A 17,553-nucleotide genomic window follows, 5' to 3' on the forward strand; every position below is an offset into this window, starting at 1 on the left:
CCAAAATACAAGTTTTTGTTTTCAACAGCTTTAAACCTTTCTCCAATTAGGGCAGAATTCCTTACCTGGCAACACTATTGAGGCTATTATTACACTATATAGTGTAAATATAGCCACAGCCTTATATAATTATTATAATTTATGAGATGCATTGATATTTTTCAATGAATGTAAAATGCATTATCATCAATTTTGGAAACAATTGCAATCTCGGCATTTAAATGATAAGTTTCGATTCTAAAACTACAAAAAGTAACTGTAAAAGAGCACAGTTGGCAAACAAATGTAAGTTTATCACTGATTTTCACTAAAACATAGGCTGCATTAGATATATAAGATTTAAAGGCTTGCTGGGTACTGGTAACTTTTTGAGAGTTTTTTGGGTTTTTTCCTTAATATTCTACTACTGTGATGTAGTTGTTTGTAAAAATCATTTGGGAAAAAATATCTAGTTAATTGAATCAATTAATTCATGGCTGTGGTTATATTTACACTATAATAGTGTAAATATAGCCGTAATAGCATTGCCAGATAAGGAATTCTGCCCTAATTTGAGAAAAGTTAATCCTAACTCTGGCAACACCTTTCACAAGCAAGCATGGCAACAAGTGTGTAAAAATAGCCACTTCGTTAATTCTTACCATGAGTTTTCAACATTTTACCAGTTTAGTAACTTTATAGTGTATCATTTTGTATGAAATACATTAACATTTTTCTTTGAATGTAAATGTAGCATCGACAATTTTGAAAACTTTTGTATATGGTATAGAAATTTGGGCAGAATGTAACTTTCGATTCACTATCTAAAGAAAGTAAATGTAAAATAATGCATTTGGCGAGCCGAGGTAAGCTTATTACAGATATTCATTAGGATATATACAGTATGTATATTGTATACACACTAGCTTACATTTCTTCATTGGTAGAATTTTGAAACCCTACTGGATTCTTGTACTAATGTAGTTGTATGAGCAAAATTATCTAGTTATTGGATAAATTAATCTTATCATGAGTTATGCTATGCTCACAAAACTTAACTTAAATACTACAAAGATAGCTCATCATTTTTAGATATGGCGAAACAAGTTAAGCATTTGTTATAAACTCTAAAAATCAACAGTTGTGAGGCCACATATACAGTATACACCACTTTTGTGGGCATTTGATCTCGGCAACTAACTACCGCATAGGCCTGCACAAAGTGAAAAAGTATATTAAATGAATATAATTTGTAAATTTTCCAGCATTTAGTTTCATGTAATTTGTTGGCTACGGTTTACCTGTTTTCTATTGTGTAAAGAACTTTTTTGTTTAAACTGCTGTTTGTCTTTGCTAGTCCTGGGGTTGATACGCTCAGCTATTTAGCCTACTATCTATGATCAGTATTAGAGCAACAACAATCAAATATATAAACACATGTTATGTTGTTCATGTTTTGTCATCCAATTCATGCAGTTGGTGCATCAGGCAATGTAAATAGTGCTGTTGGTAATGAGGTCTGTAATATTTTGTGGCAAGGATTAAGTTTGAAGTTACTACCTGGGAGTTGCTTTTCTTCAGTGCTTGCAATTTGAGTAGCTGCTTCATTATGAAGTAAGAATATCAGAATATCATTCTAATGATGTTCTGTAAGACCATTGAGTATGATTTCACTGTAATATGATATCAATATTTGTGTAATGTGTTATTAAAAGTAGTTTTGTTCAAAGGTGCAAGTTTGATGTGCAATTGTGCATAGCATCATAAACTGTCAAATTCTTTTTAAGCTATAGTGTTTGAAGTAGCATGGATTAAGGAATGTTACTGGTTTGATAAGTAAATAGGTTGTCATTCTAGATTTTTTTCAATGCAAATTTACAAATACTGAGTCTTTGGACTATCTTTATATTGAAGAGATTGAGCTACTTTTTGTCTGGCCTTTTAGTGAAGTTAGGCTGGAGATTTTCAAATAATCTGACGACAAGGATATTCATCAATTGTTACCCGGTTATTGCTGTAAGTCAGTTTAAATTGTTGTAGAATCCAGCTAGGCTTAATATATATTTGTGTGCCACATAAGAGTGCTTCAATTTGATCGTTTATTTAATTGGGACACAGACAAGTCTATGAATGCACGTTAAAGTTAAGTTAGCCTTGTTTTGCTGTTGTAGCCTATGTTATGTTGCCTGTGTTTTCGTACACGGCCAAGTTGATGCCTGTAGAGTTATTAAATGCACTATAATACCTCAGAGATTGTGAGTAATTTTGTGCTTTTGAAATACATACGCAAAGATAAAATTTGGGCAAACTTTGAAAAATTTGGGCAAATTTTGTTCGCCCCCCCAAAATGTTTTACTCTCCTACGGCTATGAGTGTAGGCTACCTACTTTAGTTGTGAACTGAAATATGTTAAAATAAAACTGAATAACGGGATGATTCTAGATGCCCGTAGCTTTTCCAAGGAGCCAGGGTATTTAAAGAAACCACCAAGTATTTTTGGATATAGCCTATACCGTAGTGCTTTTTTCAGAAAAGTCTCGATTTGGGGCCCGATTAACTCATTAGTACAGGACCCAAATTATCCCCTCAACGGCTCTGGCTGTCGGCCAACAACACACCTCCTAAGAAAGTAACTGATACACAAAAATCAATAATATACAAAGATCTTCATTTTCTTTTTTCCTAAATATATGTTCAAGAAGTTTGAGTCGCCTTTTAGATAGGTTATGCTGTTCATTAGTTTCTTGTCATGTTGTAGGCTATGTAGGCTAATTTAAAACTTCTGAATTTGTAAAGGTCTGCGTATAAAATCTGAAGCATTTTTTTGTAAAACCACATTTCCGCTGCTGTGTAGCCACATTTCCGCTGCTGTGTGACAAATCTGTGTGCGTTTCTGCCACAACAAAAGCGTTGAAATTTCTCAAAGAAGGCTGTCGCTGTCCATCGCAACCAAGTTAGTTTTGGTCAGTCAATTGATTTTATTCTCTTAGGAAATTCCTTCAGTTGTTAAAATTGATTTCGGTCGATTGCTTCGGGGGTCACATGCAGTATTTTGAGTAAATAAATTTAGCAAATAAAACGACTAAGTTGAAATATACAGCCCTGCATGGGACGACGCTGAGTCAAGCCAGGGCGAGTTAGTAGGTCATCAATCGTTTACAACCGAGTTTTTAGCTCAATCAAGCACCAACTGCGAGTGGCATCTTTTTATTTGCGTAAGTATTGCGCTGAGAAAGAAAAGCAATAGCTTCAACCTCATGTCACCCTTCAAATGAAGCAAACAGTATGAGGAGCCCACATGACGACGTCAAAGACTCATTGTTCTTTATAGCTCCTTAGAGAAGTTCTGGTAAACCTCCACAGTTTAAGGAGATAGAAAGGTAGAACATCAGCATTAGCGACTTAAACAAAGACGACTGCGTATGAGTTGGAAAGTAGAATGTGCAATATGCAGTCACGCCAACGGTTAACCACTCATCTGGCTTCTCTTGTCATTGGAGTCATCTGTTTATGAAATAGTGACTTGTTGCTGAGGAATTATTCCACCCATTATAGATTACGCTGTATGGAGAGCAGTACTTAACGTGCGTTTCTCAAGCGCACACCCCGAGAGTCGAACCAGCTCCGCTTGATCTTGACGCTTCTTCGTTCACGAAGTCACGTGCTAACCAACTTAGCGAAAAAAGCTGCTCTGGAGAGTAATGCCTACGGTCTTGCTTAGGGCTATGGCGAACTGACCTGAGAACACAAAAAATGACCGATGTTTGGCATACAAATATCTCCCTAGACCACTGCAGAAGTTATCGGTTGGCTAATATTGTTGTTCTTAAACCCTGGCAACTTTTTTGTTTTCTAACAGGTTGTAGGCTATAGAAACTTAAAAATCACGAAAAATGGCAGCCGCGGAAACCTGGTCGAAAGTTGTGGTCTTTCTAGGATCAACAAGGGAAAACCGTCTTGGGGAAAGAGTGGCTAAGTTTGTCGTTAAAAAGTTAGAAGAAAAGAACAAAGAAGTTCTTCTGGTTGGTAAGTCTAGTGGGTTTGGGGCCCACATTCCTTTGATTATTATTTTTTACCACATGTTATTAAGTTAAAAAAATCAGTTGATGCAAGTAGCTTAAATTGTTATTTCAAACGATATAAAATATGGTTCCAAATTAAAATGACTTTTCCAGGTCCGGTAAATAAGCTTATTTTAATAACAAGTTATTTCTAAGGGAAGGTTAGCAGCAACACAAAACCCTCTGTTTTGTTGACTATATGTTACAAAATATGTTTTCGAACACAACAAAATATTTCTGAAACTGCTTGCAACATTACATCAAAACGACTTCACACTGACTGATCGCGCATGATGTGCTTCGAATTTTATACACCGGAAGGAAGCCATTTCAAAAGAAAAAAACCACATTTAGGATGAAATCTTTTTATTCTTGCAATTGTGATTATATTGTAGGTGAGTGCAGAAGCTACCTAATATTGTAATAGAGTGATTTAGGGATTAATGATTTCCGTCAGGCTGCAATCGTTATTGTAGTGTAAACCAGGGGTGTGCAACGTGCGGCCCACGGGCCAAATGCGGCCCGCGAAGAAAAATTGTGCGGCCCGCAAAGATGTTCCAATTTTGAATTGTCTGCGGCCCTCGAAACCTGTTTATAATTTAGTTTAGCCTGGTACGTGTGAACAATTCATTGTAGAATGGATTATTGTAGATTTCACATCTTCTATTAACCATTTTAGAAATCTCCCACTGGCCACTGCTAATTCATTGTGTTTAATTATTTGGAACGTAAAATGTAATGGTCACATAAAAGGCATTATGAACAAATTACGACTTCGGAAAGCTCACGTACAGACAGGAAATCTTTTCTACTTTCCAACTTTGAGAGACTATGGAATGCATCCTGAGAAGAAAACTAAATTTGAAAAATTGTTTTATGAAGTTTGTCTCGTTTCAAAGACTTCAAATCTCATGAACATTTGTTTGGTATATTCTCTTCGCCATTCGATACAGATATTGACAAAGCACCAGCTGATATCCAACTTGAACTGATTGATCTTCAAGAGAAAACGGATTTGAAAGCAAAGTCTTATTTAGAAGTGCATCTTGGCGATTTTTACCGAAAACATCTCAACCAAGATGACTTTCCACATTTGAAAAAATCCATTGCTTCAAAAATGGCTCTTTTTGGCTCAACGTATTTGTCCAAACAATTTTTTTTCTAAATTGGGCGTCATGAAATCTCCCTATCGATCGGTTCCGACAGACAAACACTTGGAAAATGGATTTCGCATTGCGAGCACTTCCATTAAAGTAAATTTGGAAAAAGCTGTCGGGAAAAAAAGCCAGCTGCAAACTTCTCACTGAACTCGTTTAAAGACGGCGTGACAATAAATTTGAATAGCAGTTTTCTTCAGAAATTTATGCGTCTTAACTTATTATTTCTGCAAGGAGATAACCTCTAATAATGCCACAAGAATAACACGAATAACAAAAAAACTACTTTTTGTGCTTGCAACTACTAGAAATCATATGTTAAAGAAACGTGCGGCCCGCGGTTTCACCCAGTTATTTATATCTGGCCCTCCTGTAATAAAGGTTGCACACCCTGGTGTAAACAATGCATCTATGTTTCTTCACACGTCATAATTGCGCATTCCAGACAAAGCGAATAGAGGAAAGCGAAATTAAAAGTGCCATGAATAGCTGCGATCACGAAAATGACAATTGTCGTCTTACACACAGCAAGAGCGACTGTCTCGGACGACAATTGTCGTCATACGCATTTAACAGGTTAAAACAGATAGCCTACATAGCCATAAAATTTCGTGCATTTTTTGGCATGTCTGTATAATAGCCTACTGTTTATTTTGAGAGCCTTCCTGTCGCAGTTAAAAAGGCTTTAACAGAGACCGGAAAGCTACTCTCCTATGTAGGCTACAACAACAGCAGCACGCTCTAAAATATTCAATGGAGTGTTTCTATGATTCGTTATACGTTTATAGGCCTAGACCCTCGGCCTGGATTTCTATTATAATACATGAATGAAAGGGTTAGTTGGGCCAGAGGCAGTGGCTCAACTAACACCTCAGCCATACCACTATGAAAATGTTAAAACTTTGTCAAAACTTCATGACACAAACTGTCGCTATTTATTCAAAATGTAGCTTATTTGGTAAAATATTAGTGACCAAGTATAAAAAAAAAAAAAACATAACTGGATTTGTCTCTTTTTCCAAAAATTATCTCGCAAGGTCAAAACACAGTTTTTTAAAACTTCAGCACCACACGTGATATCAATTGTCAACTTAAACTAGAAGCGAGACTATGTCATGCGAAACTTTTAGATCACGTGATAAAGAATTGTAGCCTTTAAAGTTACCTCACCGAATTTTAGAATTAGAACTAGTGGATCAACTAACCCAGTGGCTCAACTATAACCCGACCTTCTCCTAGGGCCTATAGCGTTGGTCTTGGTCTATAGTCGTATGGGCCGATACATTTTTTGTGTCAACATATATTCACTGTAAGCAAATTGTGCACTTGTTGAAGAAAAGTCAAGCAAAAACAAGCATTTATTATTTCCAGATCCGCTGAAGTTTGATTTGCCTCTCCTGACTCAGCCAATTCATTTTTACAAACCACCTAATCGACCTCCACAAAAACTTTTAGATATGAACGAGAAGGCAAGGACTGGTTTATGTTGATTTTTTTTCTAAGATTTAATTTGTAATGTTTTAAAGAATGTTACAAATTGACATAGCGTATCATAGCCGTAAGAGATGGTGATGCAAGGGGGCAGTCACAACCCGCTATAAAAATGTCCACTTATTTCGGCAAATTGTAAATTAATGCGTTTTGAAGTAGCCTAAGCCCAGGGTTGGAAGTAACGACTAGTTGTCACTATTCGATAGCGTTATTCGTTGCTTTCTGAACATCGAATGCTTATACCCATTCCTTTTAAAAATAAATATCGAATGCGCGTTATTCACTGCTTTTTTATGCAAGCAACGAAATCATTATTCGTTATTCACTAATCGATATTTAGGAGAACTGCTGAATCATTTTTTGTTGTTCACTAACTTCGTCGTCAAAACGAATTTACGAGATTTAGTTTTCGGATTACTATTCGACCTAGCCCCCTTCCAGTTTACGAACTTTAAAGGATTAAGGAAAATTTTGCGGCAACACAGTTCAGAAAAACCATGCCAGTGAGAGTGGTTAACAGTGTTGCCAACCTTGCGGTTTTCTCGCAAGTCTGGGCTTGTTTTTTTTTCAAGTTTGCGGGCTGCTCGTTATTTTTTTTAATTATTTTTAGTAATTGCTATTCATTGCTTTTTTTAAGTAGCCTATCGATAGCGGAAAGTCGTTGCTTTTTTGGGCACTATCGAATAGTGAAATAGTCATTGCTTTTTGACTAACGACTTCCAACCCTGCCTAGGCCTATATTTTCGAAAACAAAATTTGATAAAATTTTGTTCGCACCTGTAAAATGTTTTATTTTCTTATGGCTATGAGTGTAATGAAGGTGTAAAATAATTAATTAGTTAAGTACCGGTAGGCTTATTGTTGAAACTAAAACCTTTTTTTTAGAATTATTTTGTAAGATAGCCTACTTTGAATTAGGCTACGAAATTACGCTTGTGCGTGAAATTTGCAGAGTTGAAATAAACAGCAGATCCCCTTCCCAGCCAGTTAAATTAGCTTTTTCCCACTAATGTAGACGTTGCAACACCTTATCCTCTTGAAAAAATCCACCCAAGTAGACTACAGCAAATATCTCCAGAAAAAAATCAACCCTAGTAAATATATCTTTCCGATCAAATTTCTTCGAATGGACATAGCCAGAGTGGGTTTTTTTCGGAGAGATATTTTTCAAAGTGGACTATTTCGGGAAGGTGTTTTTCAGTGGATTTTTTTGTGAGAATATTTTCCGAAAAGATTTTTACCAATTACCGTTTAGGAAGACTATGCAGTATTAGTCTAATTCAGTGGTTCTCAAACTTTTTCAGCTTGTGGCACATTAGAAAAAATATAAAACGCACGCGGCACACTTACAAAAAAAGAAAAGTTGCTTTAAAAAAATTATTTTCACATGTCAATGCGATGGATGTGCTTGTTTATACCAATATAAGCTTCGACTGAAACGAGGTTACATTGTTGACAAACATGTACCCGAATTTCATCTTCAATTCCAAGCAGTCTCTCTCGTTTACAGCTTTTAATTTCAGTCAAAACAGAAAAGCAATGTTCACATAGGCCTAGCCATGAAGATGGCAATATAATTTTGATTGCTTTTGCACGGATCATGAAATAGAATTTGGAAGCAGACAGCCAAAACTCATCCAAGTTTTTTTGTGGAAACAGCGTTTGAAAAAATGGGTCGTTTTGTAAATCAATGAGCTGTTCTTCTTCTGCAGAAAGATTGCTTGATTCATTGCTTCCAAATGGTGGGAAGTAATGTTAGGAATAGCTAACAAAGCAGCCCAATAGTGACATGGCAATTACCCTGCTGTATCGGCAATGCCATAATTGGTTTCATCGCCACATGTGCTTATTTATCATCTATTGAAGGAGTTAAAGCGCTTTTCAGCCGCATGCTGGTCTGAATGGCTTATTTTAAATATTTATACAGTTCTTTTCCAAAATTTCAAAAAGATTCGCGGCACACTTGAGAATCTGTGGCGGCACACTAGTGTGCCGCGGCACGCAGTTTGAGAATCACTGGTCTAATTGAATAAAGTTAAATAGGCTACTATTTTCTTGGTGATTTAAAAGAGTTTTCGTGAGACATAAGTTGTATTGCATTGATGCAGACCAGGTACGGTCTTACGAATACAGTAAAGGCTACAATCCATGGCTACAATGCTTTTTGGGTTAGTCCTTAGCTTTTTCAATCTAATGGCCATCTTCATAACTATAGCTTCCTACTTAGGCTGCAGCCAAACACAATATAATTGCATCACCTCGTCCTCATAATAAAAGTTATTAAAACTGTGTTGCCAGATCAAGGAAGCTGATGCGATAGTGGTTGTTTCTGCGGAGTATAATTATTCGATTCCTCCTGCTCTATCTAATACCATGGATTACTTCCCTCCATCTTCTTTTGCCAAGAAGCCTTCTGGAATTGTAACATATTCTATGAGTAAGCCGACAAGAGATCATAATAGTTTAAACCAGTCTGTCACATCATTTATTGGATGATAATAATGAAAATTTATGTGAAATCGTGTGATTGCGTTGAGGAAATTAAGAGAATTAATCAGACAAAAAAGTAGTAGGTTATGTTTTAGCCTATGTGACGCTTCGATCGAAAAGTCTCCGGACAAATTTTACTTTTTTTGATGTTTTTTGCGTCTTTTGTAAGTTTTATATGTACCGGTACTGTATATTTTTGTGTGTATGACGCACGCATTGCATTTGTCTATATCTATCAAATTAAAACTTCATTTGTATAAAATTGGGAGTTACAAGACTTGGTTGGAAATTTAATTTACTAATCATTTTACATGACTACAGAAAGATTTCAACAATTTATTTTTTGCCGAAATTTTGTATAGTGCTGCCAAAGTAGCTTTGCTGAAAATAGTTTGCATAATTTTTCAGTGAACGTTTGAAAGTCCATATAGGCCAGGAGTTCTTAAACTGGGGTCTGTGGACCCCCAAGGGGTCCACGGACTAGTTTTAGGGGGTCCATGAAGGCCCAATGGAAATCTTAGTGTATAATTCCAAAAATGGAATAAATTTTTCAAAATAAAAGAGATTCAAGTTCAAACAACGCTGATGATTTTTCTCAGGTCATCGTTACTCATTGCTTTTTACATCGCCATGCATTAACATTGAAAACTCTCCCAACAAATTTTGTCTGGTAATGTGAAAGTCGTTCATTTTATCAGAGCTTGTGCTTTGAACCATCGAATATTCAAGAGGTTATGTCAAGAAGTTAGAGCGGAACATAAAGTTCTCTTCTATAACACTGGTACAGAAGTTCGCTGGCTGTCAAGGGGACAAAGTTTTGAAGCGCTTTTTCTTTTTTTCTAAGAGACAAAAATATTGAACTCTCAAAGCAGTTTAACAGTGAAGAGTATATTCAAGGTTTATTCAAGGGTTAGCTTAGCCTACTTGGCGGATGTTTTTACTCATATGAATGAGGTACCGGTACATCGTTCTATTCAAGGCCCTGCCGTTACAAGTAAGGACGCTTCTGAAAAACTTAAAGCTTTTCAGGACAAGTTATCTCTGTGGAAAAGGAGATTGGAGACTAACAACTATTCTAATATCTCAACGTTGTAAGAATTGATGCTTTAAAATGGAATTGCAGTTTGTAATGCTCTACCATCTACTCTGCACACAGACATGTGCAGACATTTGAAAGCATTGTAAAACTCTTTCAGAGGTTACTGCTGAGCCGCAAAGGATATTAAAAATACAGCATGGATATGTTACCCTTTCCTCGTAGAACTGGAATCTATCAGTGATGAGGACCTTGCAAAAGATGAGTTCATTGAACTAAGGGCAATGGAATCATTAAGAATGTCCTTCAATTCGAAAAGTATTGGCGATTATTGGAGTTCCTTGACGCAAGCATATCCTCTTTTGGTAAAGAGAGCCATGGCTCGCATAAATTTTTTTACCAATTCATTTTAATTTTATTGCGATATGTCCAATTCATGCTGATCAAAAAAGTTTCGGACTAGGCCACAAAGGGGGTCCACTCAAACCAAAATTGTTTCTAAGGGGTTCGCGTTAAAAAAGTTTAAGAACCCCTGGTCTAGGCCCTCTTAGGGTGTCCCCACCTTTACTTATGGAATGGGCTACAATTAAGGCACATTTCACAACGTAGCCTACCTTGATCAGCAGTGGAATAGATCAACCCAATTGTTAACTAGTTAATTTAGCATTGTGTAACCTACTTTGGAACATTGTACTATTTTCGAAGTTTTTAAGTTAAGGCATATGAAAATAATTTTACTTCTTGTGTCCAATGTTGAACTACGTCTCCAGTTACGTTAACAAAATGTGGTTGAGCGAGCAACACATTTCGCCAAAACCAAGATATTTTTCGGTTTTAGCGATAGAGGTAGGCCTACAAAACTAAGTGTCTTCTTGAGTCCGCTATTTCATCTTCATATCATGAATAATTTCTAAAGAACTATCTAGCTTATATAGAGATTTAAGCAATAATAATATTAATACTACAAAAAAGCGATCAATGCCAAGCAAAAAAACTTTGAAGAGCGAATTTTATCAAATACAGCTACTATGCACTAAAAACCGTAACAGGTTGCTTAACCCTTTTTGGGATTATCAGAAGGTTATTTTTCTAATAGAATTTATTTTATTTGAATAAGAACATTAAACAAACTCTGTTTGAATAAGAACCTTCTGATGATCCCAATAAGGGTGAAACAGCCTGTCAAAGCTTTTAATGAATAGTAGCTGGCTACATAAAATTAAAGCCACCATTAACATACAAAAATTGATTCGACCAACCACTTAAGTCTGTTTTGTTACTCCCATGTCATCAGCAACCTCCGACCCCTGTAGTGTAGATTATTCAACCATGCACATTCACACTTTATTCTTTTTGGCGTTATATCAATGTAAACTAATGGCAGTGGACTGTAATCTAAATTGCGTTTTTCTTTGTATTCGTCTTGTTGAACGATTGTAATTTACTTGATGGATGATAATGTTCATGTGTTTTTGAATTTTGTAGATAGTGTTGAAAATCGTGGCAGAAAGAACACCAGTTTAAGATTTAGGCTTGCAGGTTTTGATTTTAATTTTATGTAACCATCTATTTAAAATAGAATTTTATGCGCGTTAATAATATCGGAGTTTGCTTTATTTGTTCGTTTTACGTATTTTCAAATTTTCTTTTTTACATGTGCTAGCTGAAGATGCTATTACTATAGCGAAATCGATTCTTATTTAATAAATAACACTAAGAGGTTAGATTGTTGTGCAAATGCCAGCATTTGATGAATGCAAAATAGTAGTAGCTGTACAGTATTTGATACACAGAGACTTAAATTGTTACAGGCGTGGTCGGAGGGGCAAGGGCTTCCATGCAATTGTGTTGTTTCTTATCAGTTCTTGGTTGCGTTCCCGTTCCTCACGTAATGACTGTTGGAAAGGCACACACATCTTTAGATGTTGATGGAAATCCTCAGAAAACAGAAGAGGTAGGTAATCTAAAAAAGAATAAAGATAGATATGAAGTTAAATTGTGTTTTATAGGCTACATAAATACTTTTTTTATACATTTCTGCCTCATAGTTCTTTAGCAGAGATTTCATGCAGATTGGTAACTCAGCAGTAGCCTACATATTATCTTTGACTAGACCAGCGGTTCTCAACCAGTGGGCCATGGCTCACTGGTGGGCCATAGAGGCATTTGAGGTGGGCCACATTTCGTTTCATTTTTGTCATTATCGTCAATTTTACACTTATGTGTTTGTTCAGTTACAATGAATGATGCTGCTGTTTTTTTTGTTTTTCAGCAATTTCCTGCTGCTTTTTGTTTATAAACCTTTTTGTAATTTTTTTCTTAAATGAAAATTGAATGGGCCACAGAACTTTTATGCAAACAAAAATGGGCCACGAAAGAAAAAAGGTTGAGAACCACTGGACTAGACAGTCTATTTTAGGTTTAACTTACATTGGAAACCAATGACAAAGGGAAATCTAAAGAAGGGGATACGAAGGCTTTTATTACGTCTGGCAATAGAAAGGCTTTTGTTTATCGTAAATAGCCTAATCTCTGTTTATCGTAAAATTACAATTGGCATCGACAGTAGGCCTACCTGTAGTTTAATAAACTTTGTTAAGATAACCTGTGTTGCGCTATTAGCACCAGACGTGGATATTCACTGCATGCTCATTGCTCAGAATTACTTGTTAATTCAACTACCTGTATACTTGCTTTACACCTAGCTTACTGCAAAGGCTTTGTGAACAAAGGCAGCTTATTGGTAACTTTTCAACTGTCTTTCTAAACAAGTATTTTTTAAATATGCTCTATGTAGCGGACGTTGAATTGTCTGAACATCCGCCTATATCTAGCTGTAAATGCTACAGCAACATCCCGATTCCCGTACCAGTTTGGTAGTGGGAATGATCAGAATGATGGCTTGTTTTTCTGCGAGTATGATTTTAGTGCAAGGAAAAGAATGAGCTTCCAGGTCGAAAACGTTGCAGCCAAATAATGTCTTGATTACAAATAGAACTAATTGAACTGATTCAGAACATAAAAACTAAACTATTACCATTACTAAACTGGTACCGTGACTTCCAAAAAAAAAAACTCCGTGGTGAACTACTAAAATAACGCACCACCCAATTGAATGACAAAAACCATACTGATACTAACTTTTTTGTTTTAACACCAAGAGGTTGATTTTAAGGGAGGCTCAGTGTGATTATAATGCTCCAAGCAATGCAGCATGCGGCAGATAATAATAATAATGTTATGGTTTTATTTATTGTCGCTCTACAACAGCTAAGGTCTTTTAGCGACAGGGCTCATTTTTAATTTGTATCAGGTTTACGATGTTATCACATTATCACATTATCACCCGACTCATTCTCACTGCGCTATGCAGGATAGAACACAATCGGTACCGTTTTTAAAGTCTTCGGTTTGACCCGACCTGGAATCGATCTCAGATCTACCAGCACCAGAGCCGAAGGCGAAACCAATCGGCCACTGAGCTGGTGCATGCGGCAGATGCACAACGCTAAAACTACGTAGGCTAGGCTATAACGTATATCAAACCCTAATAAGTGTTGCAAATTCTAAGGAAACGCCCAAATGCTAGCCAGCTTTTCAAACTCCTAACAAACACAGATTTCACAACGGCATCAAGACACAAGGAAACGTATTGTAAGAAAAGCCGCAAGCGCTACACTCTACATAACATTTGTTAACTGTCTTCTGTAGCTGACTGCACCAGCTGCATCACAAAGCTTTCTGCGATTTTAGAAAGAACCGCATGTTTAACGCGAAACCAACTACCGTCTTTCTGGAGTCTTGACAATAAGGCAATCGCTGTGAGCCTTCGCTTCCCCTTTAGTCCTGCCATGACATTATTAAATTGGTTTGGTTTCGAATCTTTATCTTTGGAATGACAATGACTTTGATAGGTTATTCTTGGTATTTTCGCATACTTGTAGAGGTTTTTGACTGAGGGCTGGTAAACGAGATTGACAGAATGGAGTTAAACCATCGGGAAATTATACTATCCACTAGGTATCACTACTTAGAGAGCAGTCCTAAAATGCATTGATCAAGCGCACACTCCCAGAGCCGAACCAGTGCCGCGTGATCTTGAATGGAGGCGCTTAATCACTGAGCTAACGTGGCGGACATATCCGTTGAACACAATTCTGTTGATTGTTTTAATAAGTTTCTTTAACGTTTCTTTTTTAAAAAATAACAAATTTTGCAAAACTTCAGACAAATTTAAATTGCTGTAGAGTAGTAATTGCAGCATTTCATTTCCAATTTCATTACAGGTTTGTTGTGGGTAGGCTGGAACAACAAAAACTTATGCATATTTTCTATCTTGTAGGGTTCACATTTGGACAGTTCGTGTGAAAAGTTAATCGGTGGATTGGAGTGGTGGGCCAACGCAGCAAAACATCAACGAAACTTATCACATGCAACAAGTTTTTGAGCCGTTGTGGGAATTTAGTCTTCGAATCTCCCGAGGACTGCATTTATTGAAAAATATATGTTTGGATTGTATCGGAAATATTTTACTGCTTTGGTCTAAGACATTGAGACAATATTCCTAAACTTAAATAAAATAACGTAGATTTAGGCTACTGGTTTTGGTGATCAAAGGATCAACATAATGATACCAATTTGAAGGTTTTGTCACTTCTTCCCCATTCATTGGCAATTTGGCCTGTTGTTTTATGCTATCGCTTTACTAGCATAGCCTACTGTAGGCTAGGCGTGACTTTCGTTTTCACTACAATAACGTCTAAAAAGAAGACCGAAATGATATCAAGCAGTAGGCTATAACTCACCAAATGAAAAATCTTTGCTTAGAATGCTTAGTCGATTTCTTATACTGTAAACCGTCTTTGCACGGGAGTCGGGCTTTTCCATTCAGCCATGCATTAATGAGGATTGAGGAATGGCATTTTCCTCATCTTGAAAATGTGTTGTTGGAAAACAGTAAACAGACCGCAGACCACATCGTCAACGATTGCACCATCTTCAACCCACCCAACTAAACGGAAGGTATGCATGTCTTGAATTATGAAACCAAAGACCAGTTGCTCTCTACCAGTGATGTACGCCGCGTACGAGCATACAAAAAATATTGACGCCGTCAGCGTAAACGCAAACGTTCAAAAAACCATACGCCGTATGCGTCAACGTAACTTGTAAAAAAAGTTGGCGGCGTCAGCGTCAGCGCATACACTAGCGTGAACTCATTTGGTTTGCTAGGTGCCAAACATTCACAAGGTATAAACCACTCGAAACAAACAAGTTTTATTCTGAATTTCTACGAAGAAACACAAGCATCTGAAAGTGTTCATCTGACATTTTGCTGCGTTTTGGTTTCAATATGTATTTGCCCATTGAAAACATTCTTTCATCTGCAGCGCTGGAAGATATTGGCGTGTTGTAGCGAAAGAAAGACATTAAAAAGTATGCGCTAACGCTATGCGCTAAAAAACTGTGAAAACTTTACGGCGTAGCCTCAAGCGACAACTATCCAAAAAAATGTGGCCGTAAGCGTTAGCGTAAACAAAAAGTCTACGCCGCAAGTATACGGCCTATAATTTGCGCCGTATACGTACATCTCTGCTCTCTACATTAGGCTAGCGCGGGGTTTCGAGGTTTGACCTTAGTGGCAGCAGAACCACTGCTGGGCGTAGCTGCATTCCTTTGTTGATGCAGAGCGCAGAGGTAGCAAATGTGTCTCAAAGATTTTGAGTTTGTTTGTTTACATGAACCTGAGAATGCAAAAATAATAATGAGAATGCTTAAAACTTGTTTGTGTGAAAGTGGCCTCTTCAATTAAGCACTTCCATATTAGAAGAAAGGCAGATATTCACGTAGCCTATTTTAAAATTTTTAACTTCTAACAACAATCAGCAATTTAGCAATATCAGCTATGAAGAAATCATTGGAACATTTTAGTCATGCGATAAACTAACTAGTTGTTACATCAGAGCAGTGTTGTAGCCTACGCGTCAATGAAATAAATTGACGGCGTCAGCGCGAATTACCTAAAAACTTTACGGCGTAAAGTAGGCTACTGCGTAAGCTCTTAAAGAAATTGACGGCGTCAGCGCTAATTTGTAGCACTATTTTAGCCAGGGTCTCACAAAACGGAAGAATTCGACTTCTAACGAGTTTGGTTTTTCAGATTAGCCCAGGACACGATAAACAAATTTGAAATTGCATAATTGGATAGACGAACAGCTGCCACAAAAAAGATTGTTCATTGCTATCAGTCTGAAAGTCAAAACGTCAAACAAAATTTAACTCTCATAGTGAAACGAGATTTTCCATGAAAACGAAAAATGACGCTTAAAATCGGCAAAATAGTTGACGGCGCTACCACTTCCCTCAACTAAAAAATAAACTGACGGCGCTAGCCTCAGCGTCAACGTACAACACTGCATCAGAGTAACTTGAAGCCGACGCATTTTGCAAATTGTGCTTGATGAAATCACCAAGGACGATGTGATATTAAAAGGGTGACCCCCCAAAAAAAACGGGCCCTGCGTACACTTCATGTCATATCTCCTTTATTTATTCGCCGATTGCCCTTATTTTATAGGACATGTCAGAATCAACGACCGTGAGTAGGCTACACTAAGACTCCAATGGGAGCTGGGACAAAGAATACACTGTGTTAAATTTTACTACAAGACAAGCTCGTGAAAACCCAGCACAGTTTCATGCATCAGTTCGAATGTGAAAAGGTTCCATCCAAAAGCAGAATTCAGAACTGGGTGGACCACTTCGAGAAGTATGGGACCGTGGAGAACCTAAATGCTGCCAGTGAGAACCGTCCAAGTTGACGGCGTCAACTTTTTGTTGACGCTGAGGCTAACGCCGTCAGTTTATTTTTTAGTTTACGGAAGTGATAGTGCCGTCAATTACTTTGCCGATTTTAAGCGTCAAGCGCTATGCGTCATTTTTTGTTTTCATGGAAAATTTCGTTTCACAATGTATTCTGGCCAGAGCGACATCCGAATTACCGGTTTTCGCATTGGTTGGAATGGCTACCTGGAATACAAGCGGAAGAAGTTCGTCAAATGGTGATTACTCATATCGTGAGCACTGAGCAGTATCGAGAACGAGGGATCAGAGAGAGAAAGCGAAAAATCAATGAAGGTCATCGCGGAGGTTGAAGATAGGCTACTTTATTTCAAGAGCTCTATGCCCCTGAAAAGAGCGATGTTGGTGCAGTGGACCTCGCTAAAAGATTTATATATGCTAAACCATCACAGCACGCTTAGAACAGTGATACCTTTCCGAGTAAATGTTTTCAAAGCTTATTTTTGAAATACAACATAGCCTACCAATACCATCCAGC

General features: G+C 37.2%; 1 protein-coding gene across 1 annotated transcript; it reads left to right on the top strand.

Moving 5' to 3' along the window:
• The first annotated feature begins 1,785 nt into the window (after positions 1-1,785).
• On the top strand, positions 1,786-15,707 carry LOC145764903 (quinone reductase-like). The gene is made up of 6 exons (XM_082576599.1): positions 1,786-1,995; positions 3,839-4,005; positions 6,569-6,666; positions 8,987-9,125; positions 12,026-12,168; positions 14,557-15,707. The coding sequence occupies exons 2-6, from the start codon at positions 3,873-3,875 to the stop codon at positions 14,659-14,661; spliced, it is 618 nt and encodes a 205-aa protein (XP_082432725.1). The 5' UTR covers positions 1,786-1,995; positions 3,839-3,872; the 3' UTR covers positions 14,662-15,707.
• Positions 15,708-17,553: the final 1,846 nt, after the last annotated feature.

Source organism: Aplidium turbinatum, chromosome 2, assembly GCF_918807975.1.
Source record: "Aplidium turbinatum chromosome 2, kaAplTurb1.1, whole genome shotgun sequence".
NCBI lineage: Eukaryota > Metazoa > Chordata > Ascidiacea > Aplousobranchia > Polyclinidae > Aplidium > Aplidium turbinatum.